Source organism: Lacerta agilis, chromosome 3 (assembly GCF_009819535.1).
Source record: "Lacerta agilis isolate rLacAgi1 chromosome 3, rLacAgi1.pri, whole genome shotgun sequence".
NCBI classification, from domain to species: domain Eukaryota; kingdom Metazoa; phylum Chordata; class Lepidosauria; order Squamata; family Lacertidae; genus Lacerta; species Lacerta agilis.
In genome coordinates this window covers 56,438,252-56,450,908 of record NC_046314.1, presented here as the reverse complement: position 1 = coordinate 56,450,908, position 12,657 = coordinate 56,438,252, and the positions used below count along the sequence as shown (strand labels likewise).

The 12,657-nt window shown below is 40.5% G+C and overlaps 1 protein-coding gene across 1 annotated transcript in view; it reads right to left on the bottom strand.

The window, feature by feature from the left end:
- Positions 1-9,285: 9,285 nt before the first annotated feature.
- The window catches only part of ENPP3 (ectonucleotide pyrophosphatase/phosphodiesterase 3), a 46,661-nt gene continuing 43,289 nt past the window's right edge, over positions 9,286-12,657 (bottom strand). Inside the window, exons 22-23 of the mRNA XM_033143790.1 lie at positions 11,443-11,599; positions 9,286-9,884 (exon numbers count right to left, since the gene is read on the bottom strand). Of these exons, the coding sequence (XP_032999681.1) occupies positions 9,714-9,884; positions 11,443-11,599 (328 nt within the window). The 3' untranslated portion in view covers positions 9,286-9,713. The remainder of the gene's footprint in view (positions 9,885-11,442; positions 11,600-12,657) is intronic.

Here is a 12,657-nt window from a genome sequence, read left to right as displayed (position 1 = left end):
TCTAGGGAGTCTTCTCTTCTCATGAGGTGGCCAAAGTACTGGAGCCTCAACTTCAGGATCTGTCCTAGTGAGCACTCCAATTACAAAGTGTCAAATGTTGCAAACCTTTCCTCATGGGGAGCTGCGCTACCCCCTTGAGCATTTTGGTTGCCCTTTTCTGAACCTTTCCAACCACCTCCTTTCTGGGGTGAGGCAAACAGAACTATGCGCAGTGTTCCTAAGTGTGTTCTCACCATAGACTTGTATAATGATGTCATTATATTGGCTGTTTTATTGAGTGTATGCAAAGGCAGTGAAGGATAGGCGTACCTGGCATGCTCTGGTCCATGGGGTCACGAAGAGTTGGACACGACTGAACGACTGAACAACAACAAATTGAGTTAAAAGGGACGTGGGTGGCGCTGTGGTTTAAACCACTGTGCCACTTGGGCTTGCTGATCGAAAGGTCGGCAGTTCGAATCCCAGCAACGGGTGAGCTCCCATTGTTCGGTCCCAGCTCCTGCTAACCTAGCAGTTTGAAAGCACACAGTGCAAGTAGATAAATAGGTACTGCTCCGGCGGAAAGGTAAACAGTGTTTCCGTGCGCTGCTCTGGTTTTGCCAAAAGTGGCTTAGTCATGCTGGCCACATGACTGCGGACAAACACCAGCTCCCTCAGCCAGTAAAGTGAGATGAGCACTGCAACCCAGAGTCGTGCACAACTGGACTTAATTGTCAGGGGTCCCTTTACCTTTACCTAATTGATTTAAAAGGCAAGTAGGGGAGGGGGCATGATAGAGGCCCCCTAGTGGAGCTGGATGTTTGAAGATTCAGGAGCAGCAAAAAGAAAGCACTTCTTCATATACAGACTATGGAATTTGCTCCCACAAGGTGGGAGCTTGCTTTAAAAGATTAGACAAATTCAGGGAGGATAAGGTTATCAATGACTACTAGCCATGGTGAGTATGTTCTGGCCCCACTATCCAGAGGCATAATGCCTCTGCATAGTAGTTGCTTGGAATCACAAGTGAATAGATCACTGTTGCACTGTGGTCCTGTTCTGGGGCTTCCTATAGGCTGCTATGAGAACAGGATACCAGACTTGATGGACATTCAGTCAAATCCAGCAGGGCTCTACTTTTTTTTAACAGAGCAGGTTTCTCTGGCCCTTGTTTATTTGTTTGTTTACATTGCCTTGAACATTTGCAAACAATGTGTAGGGAAATGCAGTGGGGAGATGTCTGTGAAGCTGCTTATAGCCATGGTGTGATTAGTTAAAGGCTGAAGAAGGTGAAGAAGCTAGGGGAAGAACAGAGGGTTTCAGCTGAGTTCTACTAACACTCTGCCATCCCTTAGTCACTAGGCCTTTTATCTGATGCCAGTTATTTATGCTTGCTTGCTTGCTTGCTTGCTTGCTTGCTTGCTTGCAGCATTTGTTCCCACCCCCCAAAAAAAAATCCTACAGAAGCCCATGGAAAAGTCTTTACATACTTCTCAGGGCTGAACAAATTAGACAAAGTCACCACATAGCAATAGCAAAGTCCTGTGCAGATGAGCAACAACATTTGGGCAAAGATTTCACATATACCACTTAAAACAATTTTGAGTCTCTCTACCACTGTTGTGCATGTATGAAAGTTTAAAACTGCAGTTTCGAAATACTTTTTATCAGGTTTGTAAACTTATTGACAGCCATGTACGGATGTGGATTTGCAACTGTATTCCAACCTTCCTGGTTTGTTCTGTCAGCTTTGCACTGGTGCTTGTTGCCTTCTGAAATGCATTTGTAGTCCTCCATTCATAATTTTCCCCCATCTGGATAATGGAACTAACATCCATCTTCCTTAAAGCTTAAAGGGAAAGAGGCAACATAAGCCGTATTTACATACTGTATCTCTCAAAAAAAGGAAACAAAAACCCCCACACCCATATGTAATTTTCAACATTTTCTAGCTGCTGGACATTTCACAAACCCTTTTAAACTTTTGAACTGTATCTTCTTTCTTTTTATGATGTTGTTCTATTTGACTGACTGTGCTAAAATTATATTAGCTATGTTCAGAAATGAACACTGCTGGGCAAGGATGAAAACCACAGTAGCTGGTACAAAGGCCAAGCAATACATATGCAAATTCCATTTATGAAATTTCTATGAACCTTTTCTAGGAAGTTAAAGAGCACTTTGTATGAGAGCAAACATTACCAGGAATTATCTGTTTGGTTTAACATTATAAAATGATATGTTTAACATTCTAAAAATGTATATTTTTATGTTTGACTGTCTAAAAAGATATAATTAACAAAAATGTTTTAAACTATCTAATGGCTGCTACTGTTCAGCTGACTCTCCAGAACATTAACTCTGATCTTCTTATGTCAGTGGGACTGGACTGCAATACTATGTATACTTACCTGGGAGTAATCCCCATTAAACACCATTGGATTTTCTTCTGAAAATACATGCCTAAGATTGCACTGTAAATATGGTTGACATTCTTGTGTGTCAGCCTAAATAGTTTTTGGATCATGCTTGCTAAACAGCACATCAAAAATTATTAACACCAATTGGCTTTCAGTGAGATAACTGGTCAGTAATTTGTAGACCAACCCCATGTTGCCTGAGGCTTCTCGGGTCACCAGAGTGACGTGGTTAGAGTGGTGCTGTAGTGGCTTCCATGCTGCAAATGTGGTATACCTGATGATGCTTTTTGTGAAATTATACCACAAAGGGCTCTATGTGTGTGTGTGTGTTTGTTTGTTTGTTTGTGTGTGTGTGCTTAAATCCAAATCCCCAATTGTTGGGGTTTTTTTGTTATCAATAAACTAACCATCTTAGTTTTGTCTGTATTATTTACTTTACTTATGGGTGATAGCCAATGTTAGTCATACCCAGAGCAGCGTCGCTGAAATCATTGGATTTAAGTGGCTTAAATCCATTGATTTCAATGAGCCTACACTGAGTGTGACTTCAGTGGAGATCACCCTATGTGTTTACTTACTTACTGTATACCATCCTTCAGCCTATTTGGATGTCACAGTGGTGTACAACAAATTGATCATAATACAGTAATAAAACAGCTGAAATGCTTGAACCACATTAAAACACCAGCAATTTAAAGTGTCCGGGTAAATAAGAAAGTTTTTGTCTGGTGACAGAAAGATTGTACCATCAGCACCAGTCAAACCTCTTTAGGGGGTGGGGGGTGGGAATAAGAAATATATATAATTCACAAAAGGCAATAATAGTAGCCTATCTATGACAGTGTTGAGTTCTCTGCTGAGGCTCCATCTTGGTATTGGATTACATCAGCTCTCATTGTGTTTCTTTCTCTGTGTTTTCCTAAGGTAAACATTGCCATAACTATTTTTAATTCTAGCATAACTTCCTGAAAATGAGTCCTGTTATGAAAATGAGTTCAGCAACTTTTATTCAAGCCATTTAGAGTTTTGCACTACATTAGACTTCCCAATTAAGCCTTGGTGTCATGGACAACTAATGCAATATGTTGATAAATATTAAAAAAATATTTCTGTTAACTTGCTCAGATTCCTACACAAACCTTTTCATAGTAGTAAATGGACCCATTAATCTTCTCAGAGGCATAATATGAGATATCAGTAGGAGGAAGGAGACAACAGCTTCCCAGCAAAGGTAGCAGACCTTTGCAGTGCAGTCTTATGTACTCATAAATAAGCCCCATTAAGTTCAATACCAGTTGGAAATAAATAAATTTCAGTGGGTTGCACTCTCCTCCAGACTCTAGAGGAAGACTCTTATGTAAGATGTCTGCTACTGTCCTTCTATAATGACCTCATTTCCAAGGGTCGCGAGACCTTCCTTTTTGTTAGTCTTTGCTCTTCAGGTTTTCCTCACATTTGTCACCAGACGGGAGAGGAACCAATTTAGTCCAAATGTCAGCAAGGTGATATTTTGGTGGCAACCCTCTCAAACCTCACTTGATATAAACAATGGTATCTATTTTTATCTGGAAGATGTTGGAAGGTATGATTAAATGGTTTGTGAATTGCAGTTTCAAGACTTCTGAGGCCATAGGGTAATCTTTGCTACTGAGATGAAGAAAAGTAAAGATCTTTTAGAAGAAAGCTAAAGCCAGAAGTTCCACAAATTCAATGCCCAGTTTACTCTTCAGAAGTGAGAAAATAACATCTGGAGTCACTGGGATTTTGTGGGTTACAGGGTTTTCCTTTTTCTTGAAGAGTTGTGAAATGGTACGAGGGGACATATTGATGTTTTTGTGGTGTTGCTAGGACATCTGGTTCTGATCATCTTGTTCTGGTTGGGTTGGGGAGGATATGAGTGGCATGTTCAGTATTCATTAAGAGTCACCATGCTGGTGAGTGTGTGTTCTACTGCTTCTGAATTCTGTATAACCAATGCCAGTTGTAGAAGATCCGCTTCCTTTCCGACACAGCTAGCTACCAGATGACCTGTTTATTGAACATCAGGATTTGTTTGCACAAAGTATTCAGGAAGCTTATATGATGCCAAGCAGTCATTTTGATTTTTCAGTAGGTACGTAGATTATATGGCAGTGTATCAAGCAATTGTTATCCCCCCCCCCCACTTTCCAGGCCATTTCCCCATCATTTTCCTTACTGGAAAAATCTGATTCTTTTTGGAAGTGGGTTCATTGCAAGTGAATTCCACCCACAAATAGTGATATTCTGGAAGTGGCAGCAGTAGATTTAGGGGTGAAGCTAACATTAACTGAATATTTTCTGTGAACAGAATCAGTTTCAAGCACACTGTATGAGCCTAGGAAAGCCTTTTGATGAGTAAGTCAAACTAGCAATCCTAAATAATTTGGAAGGTCATACCACAATTGAAATGTCATGCAATTTTTTTCCAGATGTCTCTGCCTCAATTTGACTTTGGTACAACCATAAATAAATCATCTCTGTTTAGCAGAGGGCTTCCAGACAGATGTTTATCATGGGATCAAAGCTGTTAATATATGCATATTTTTCACAATTTCCACATGATGTTGTTGAAATCAAGTGCGAGTCCCTATTTTTTCTTCATTTAATCTGAATTTACCCTTTCTCTTGAAAATTCAATTAAAAAAAAACAAAAAAACCGTCACCAGTTTTTAGACACCAGAATGATTTGTTTGCAGTTATTTACAAATTTGCAAATTAATCCTCCATCTCGAAAGTACTCATAAACTAGCGAAATAACTTTTGACACAGTGACTTTCATTGCTCCAACTGAGTCTCATTGCACAAACTATCTGTTCCAGTTACAGGTAGGTAGTCGTGTTGGTCTGCCATAGTAAAAAAAAAAAAAAAAATTCCTTCCAGTAGCACCTTAGAGACCAACTAAGTTAGTTCTTGGTATGAGCTTTCGTGTGCATGCACGTTAACACCTCTGAATTCTAAAGTTGTAACACAGACTTGGGGGCATTTCATTAATGGTTTCTTGTGATTCCAGGAGACTCATCTCACTCCGGAAAAAAATTATGCATTGCCTACAGATAGATGCTGGTGTCCATGAGATGCTGGAAAGCAATGGGCATGCAAGCATTACATTTAAACTTTTGCTCAGTCCAGAAAAAAAGATGTGGTTCCAATCCCCTGCAATTTATTCAGAAGAAAGTTCAATAGGATTTACTTACAACTAGCAGCCAATTGTATCATGAGCACAAAGAAAACCCATCTGACAACTGAAGTTTAGGGGGAAATCACACTTCCATACCACCAGCTAACATTCCTCATGCAGTTGTGGCAGTTCCTTATATCCCAGAGGAAGAGCAAAACCAAAGGTCAAATGTGACAATGCGCTCCTGGGATTAGCAGACCACAGCCAAGCAACAGGAACAGTCTCATAAATTCAGGCTTCCCTTTACAATTTTACTAGACAGATCAGTGGTAGATCATAGACAGATCAAAGACTAGACAGATCATACGTTGACATTTCAGAGGCCTATTTTCAGCCAGTGCTCATGTAGAATACTCGTGATCTGCTCATTTAGAGCAGAGATGGATTTCATAAACAGCCCCTCTGGATTGCCTGTGATTAGTTCCAGATAACAGAGATGACAAATCAATGTAAGCTTCCTTTTGAGGAATGACTAGGAGGCAACCTTGCAGCTCTCTCAGCCATGCGATGTGGAGGTGCTGACAGTGAAGGTGTGGCAGCCCCAGGGCATGCTGGGGAGAGAGCAGAAGGAGGTCTGACTCAAGACTGACAGATGCATCTCAGCTCTCCATATCGGACCTGTCACTTCTCTGAAAGTGCCCTGTCCTAGCTTTTGCCACAATGACCTTACCTGTTGGACTGCAGCCTAGAGCAGAGCAGTGAAATGCCGATCGGCTCCCCAATATTCTAAGGGTGGGGTGTTTGAGACCAGCAGGTTGGATGATACCCTTTGAAGCACTAAGTTCCCTGCCAATTGTTATCCTTATAGGGGAATGTAGACTAGAGAATGATGGGGAACATTCACTGCCATTATTTTTAAATAAGGAGTCAATCAAATAATAAAGTAAAAGTCCAGTTTACATGTTAGGGAACCTCACCTAGGGCACAATTATTAGTGTCTCAAATCCACTGAATATCAGAATGCTGAAAATGATTATTTAGATGCTGCCAACACTCACACCCGCATTTCTTGATTTTTAGACATTTCACAACCTGGGATTGCCAGTAGTCACTTGTAAATGCTGACAATCATCACCTTTATGACATCCATTGCAACGCAAGTGCTACTGCACACACCACTTCTATCAAAAGGCGTAGTGCCTGTTGCTATTTTTCTCTACATGGTTGTACAGAAAATAACTGGGGTATTGGATATAACATGTTCTGAGACTTCTCCAGCTTCACTTCATTTAAAAAAGATATTATGTATCTATCCAATGCCTGCCAACAGCCACAGCAGTCACTGTAATACATTGTAAACAGAGGGGTTCCTGTTTATGCAAGCCACAGTGGGTCTCTGAAGATGAGGAAGTTAATTACATGAAAACATAGTGGGGGCCTGTTTAAAAACCCAGTTTTTCTTGGCACTTTGTTAGGGTCACTTGGAAGTAAGCTGGACACTGAGGATCTTCTGCATGCAAAGCACATAGAATCATAGAATTGGAAGGGACCCTGAGGATCATCTAGTCCAACCTCCTGCAATGCAGGAATATGCAGTTGTCCCTTGCAGGTATTGAACCTGCAACCTTGGCATTATCATGTTCTACCACTAAGCTATTTTCCTTTCCTGATACCTGATGGTGTCGACATTTTCTTCCAGATTTTTTTTTTGGGGGGGGGGGTGGTTAATACAAGAGAGGTTTAACTATCAATCCCTCTTCACAGGGAACATTGTGGATTACAGCTGCTGGAGGGGAATAGCGGTCTCCAAACAACTCTCAGCACCTTTAGCAAACTACGCTCCCCAGAATTCTCTGGGGGAAGCCATGGCTGTTTAAAATAGTATCATAGTGTTTCAAATATATGGTGAGCACAAATATGTCTGAGTTAAAGAGTTCCTTTTATTTTTCAGGATTGTGCTCTGTTTCCTTGTCTTTTTTTTATTCCCAATAAATGTTATATAATTTGACAAGTGGTGTCTTGCTGCAATGCTGCCAGCTCACAGGGTTGGGGGAAACCACTCACAAGCCTAAGCCCCGAAGTTCTTGATATGGAGATACAGGAAATGCAGGTTGATAGAGAAAAGCAGGTCGTTCTGATCTTGGGTAAAGACAGGGAGCTGCCTGAGTAAACTGAGAGGGATTGACTAAGCAGCATAGGGTCTGCTGTGTCTGCAACTTTGACCTCCCAGACTTTACTCTGCAGAGGTTAAGGGGGGCATAGTGGCAGTGATTTCTGGATCATTTGAGAGATGTGACTGGCCTGCCTTGCCAGGCAGTTGTGCAACAAATGGTGTAAGCGGGCTCTTTTAGCCTGCCCCTTACAATGGAGACTGTCGAAAGCCTTGTATTGTTACGAAGTTGCACAAAGCTGGTTAGTGTTCTGGGAGGAGAGAGGCACAGCCAATTTGAGTACAGTATTTATTAGGCAGGGTCTGGATCAGGGAGGAAGCAACTGAGTTGCTCTAAAAGGCTGTCCTTTTTAAACGTCTTACCAGAAAAAGGTGATGCAAGCAGTGTTCTAAAGTTAGCAGAACTCTCCAAGCAGCCGGGAGAAATTTTTACAAAGGCAGAGTATCCCCAGTAGTTGCACTGGATTGTGGAAGTGTTTGGCTGGGCTAGATGTTTAAGGAATTTGGCCAGAATTAAAAACCAGCGAAAAACTAGTATCATCAAGCCACTTTTAATACCCCAACGTAGGTCTCTGTATCCCCTTATAAGCCTAGCACCCACCTTAATAAACCAACAATCTTTGTTTAAAGTTCATCCTGTCTCTTGTGCAGGTGTCCACCCCATGCCTAAACCTTCTACACAAGCTACAAGGGTTTTCTGAGTAAATATTGGTGGTAGAAAATTAACAAAGCACAGAAACCTAATCTTCTGTTTATGCAAGTGAGATTGAGGGGCTGGGTCTCCCTGACACAGACGTCAACAGAAAACTTTTCCCATTAGTAAATAGTCCTCAACAATACACAGTACTGTATTGGAAAATCTCTGCCTGTTCACTGTATGCACTCATGTTTATGGGTTTGTTTTCATCTCCTGACAATAATTAAGCTTTCAAGGTTAACACAGTGCTCAAAGAAGCTACTTTAGAAGGGTTGAATTCCGACTCAGAAATCGACAGCTCTGCATATAAATCTGCACACTGAAGAATTCAGTTGCATAGCTGGACAACTACTAAGCAAAGTGGCATTTTAGCCCCTATATTGCAACTAAAAGGTTGGGACTGAGTCCTGACTAGGAAATATCCAAATCTGGTGGCCCTGGGAAGTGAAGTGAGCAGGTGTGCAACCCCTCATGATAACACAATAACATGTAGCAATATTCTTGACAGCAGCTGAAACACTTTCTTTCTTTCTTTTGCAAGTTTGTTCCTGTTCATAATTTCAGTGGCACATTCTATTCTTACATACAAAATGCTTTAAAATCTTTATGTTTTATTTTATTCATACGTTAAAAGTTCAAGTTCAGTAGTTTCATGTAGTCTGAAGTGCTTGTGCCATCAAATAAAGAGGGAGGGAGGAAGAAATTCCAGGAAAACATGTGGAACATGGAGCTGCAGGAATGCTGGGAGAGATTTTTCCTCTCTTCATTTATTACCCTAATAGCCTGAAGATCTGTAATTGAGGCTGAAATCTTAAACACACTAATTCCCACAGAATACACAAGTGACTGACTTCTGAGAAGGGATTGAGGATAAATTTGATCCAGTATACATTGCATGTTTATTTATGTAAAGACCAATCTGTCAAACAATATCCAAATACAGCTTATCTGTTCCAATTCACCCTTATCTGAATTTACGATTGTCGTTCTCCAACCAACCAATGTTTACAAAAATGCATTATATTAGGGGAAATTGGTTGCAAAATGTGTACATGAGCCGAAACTGTTTATAAAAATGTTTGAACTAAAATGTGATGAATTTTCATGAGGTTTTTTTTAAAAAGAAAAATAGCAAATTGTTGCAAAATGTGGAGAACCCAATTTAAGAATGGAAAAAAATGAGAAATGAAATTGTCATATCCTCGCATCCCTGCTTCCAAGCAAACATGCATTGCTTTGTGTTCTGGGTTCTTCCAACTGGCAAGGAAGGAACCTCTTTAACAAGACCTAATAAATTACACACACTCATTAAAAAAGAGTTGTAAATATTGGCAAAAATGTCTTCAGTTGTAGGATTTCGGGCAGAGGTTGATTTCTCTCTGGGTAGAAATCCAGACCCGTCAGAAGCTCCACATCACGGACACGAGCTGTATGAGTGTGAATTCTTTCTTCAACCCACTGTGATTCCGACTGCCCATCCTGACATAGCAAACAAACACAAGAACTTCAATTGTACATCAGCAGGCAAAAAACAAACAAACGAACAAACAATGTTGCAGTAGTGCAAGTAATTTCTGCATACAAATGCCTTACAACTTTATTATTTTTCCTAATTAAATTTCTGTCACTGTGGACTGGGGTAACTAGGCCATGGCAATCTGCTGAATGTTTTCTTTGCCCTTGGAACTTGTTCACTATCTTTTAACTGTTAGTTTCCTTACAACAGTACAATGAGCTATGACTTATCAGAATGAACAAACACAGCAAGTCCTTTATGCCATATTTGGGAAAAGGGAGGGGAAGGCTGAAGGCAAATGCTACAAGCAAAAACTACTTTCTTTCTTTTTTAACTTCAGCTATTGGCACTACCTAGTTAGTGCTTAACAGTATGCCAGGTGCTGACCCTTGGAGCAGAAATCATATACACATTTTCAGATGCTTTGAACAGCCACTGAGTGGCATATCTGCACTCTGGATACTGTGCACTATCATCATCCAGCTGTTACGCTTTTCTCATTTTAAATGCCACCACAGCCACTCCAGCCAGAGGAGGAGGAGAAGTCGCTTACCAAGCGCGCCCAGTTATATGTGGCTTACATTGTCCTGAGACTAAATGATGCAAAAAAAGAGGAAAAGCCTTGTCCAGTTCCATCAATGCCTCCTTGGTGCTTTTTCAAAAGGGAAGTATTACTTTATAAACCAGCAATAGGGCATTGCAGTGGGGAGGCATAACTGATAACACTTTTTTGCCAGCTGTGTCAATTTCACTGGAGAGCAGGATTGGACAGATAAACCAAGTAACAGACAACAGTGCACTTCAGATAAATTACATCTGTTCAGAACTGGCAGAACTCTTCTTCAGCAACCATTTAAAAATTCTAATTCCTGCTTATTCAAAACTGCATTTCTGACTTTCATGCATATATACTGGTACTAACACAGGAATTGGGGAATTGTAGCCCTCCAGATGTGGTGCATTCCTAAGTCATTCAGGCAATGAAGATCAGGGGTTAGAATTGTTCTGTTAGGGCTCATCCACACTTCCACTTGTCCAAGTGATTTTCCACTTGTCCCATGCATTCTAGGCATGGGTCTGAACAGTTTTACTGTTGCCTCACCATCTCCCCCTGGGAAACCTGCTCTTTAGTGATAAATTAGAACAAATGGCAATCCGTTGAAAACCCAATTGCTGTTTGTACCAATTCAGCACTAAAGATCAGGTTTCCCCGGGGGAAAGTGATGGGGAAATGGAGGTGTAGGTAAGTCCTTAGTCTCTTATCCACTATGTCACAAGTGGTCTGAATAACAGAGGGCATATGTCACATAATTTGTGCTTTATGTGCAATTCTTCCAAAATATTTAATACTGAACACAATCACTGTCAGTACGTTGCCAGTCAATTGGAATGTTCTCTTAGACTAGGCCTCGTGTTGGATTTTTACTGGACACTAAAGACTTCTCAGATGGCTGCATTTGTAGAAACCACATCTCCAATAACAAGAGCAGAGGCATCTGAAGTGAATGATGTTATACTTACACCACAGCTCTCAGAGTTGTCGGGCCGATGAGGAAGGATGAAGGGCAGGACACTCAGCGAGCCTGAGCAACTCAGTGGGGTGTTGGCTTGGTCCTCACAGCTAGTCAGTACAACAAAGTAATGGGTTGGGATGGGAATCTGTGAATCGCCTACATGCCTGTGAAAGAAGATCAATTAAAGGCTGGTTGCCAAAATCTATACTTTTTGTAAAATTATATTCATACCATATCATTCAATGAAATTACAACTACCTACCCTGTGGAAATATTTCAGATATGGAGAATAGCTCCATAACTGGAAGCACATGTTAGGTAGGATTACACTGTCTGTTGCATAAGTGATACTGCATATGCCTAATCAGCAATATGTACAATTCTGTGCATATACCTAACCAGCAATATGTACAATCCTGTACATATTTACTCAGAAGTAACTCCCATTTAATTCAGTTGGGTTTACTTGAGGCAAGTAGGTATGGGATTGCAATTGTGAATCAATATGGATTGATATTCTGTCCAGAATTTTAACCAACAAAGGCATACAATTTTAGCAGTTTTTTAGATTAGATAATTCCTTTGATGTACATGGTTGTATCTGGGGTGAAAAGGCTGAAAGAATAAACTTTTCATTGCATTTCACTGATTTTCTATTTTTTTAATTGAAACTGTATTAACATTTAACAAGAAACAATATTTGAAAATGAACGGTGAGAGTGAAATTCTGATGCCCCTGGAATTAGTTTTCTTATCATTAGCTGAAACTGAAGCAGTGTCACAGATACTCATGCAAATACAGTCCTTAATGCACAGGGTAATTCCTGTATGAGCTCTCTCTTCAAAAAGTGGGTAGGGTTATCTTGCCATGACTAACTTTGTACAGATTTTGATCTGTTTATAAAAGCTTTTAAACAGCACAGTGTGGCTGACAGGATATTGAAGCCCTTTGACTGGAAGGAAGCTCTAGTCTGTCATCTCATCCATCCACCTACATTGTGGCAGAAATTCTTTCCCTCTGTCCAAACCATATTTGAAAAACGTGGCATCAAGTCTAGCCTAGAAAACAGTAAATCCAGTAAATCCAGGACCATAAATCTATTTGCATAGCCAAACAGTCCAGAACTTGCAAATATTCTTTACAAAACTGGCAACTGGCAAGAAATTATCCTGGGTCCATTAGAGAGCATATCAAACTGATCAGCAGAACTCCATACTGCTT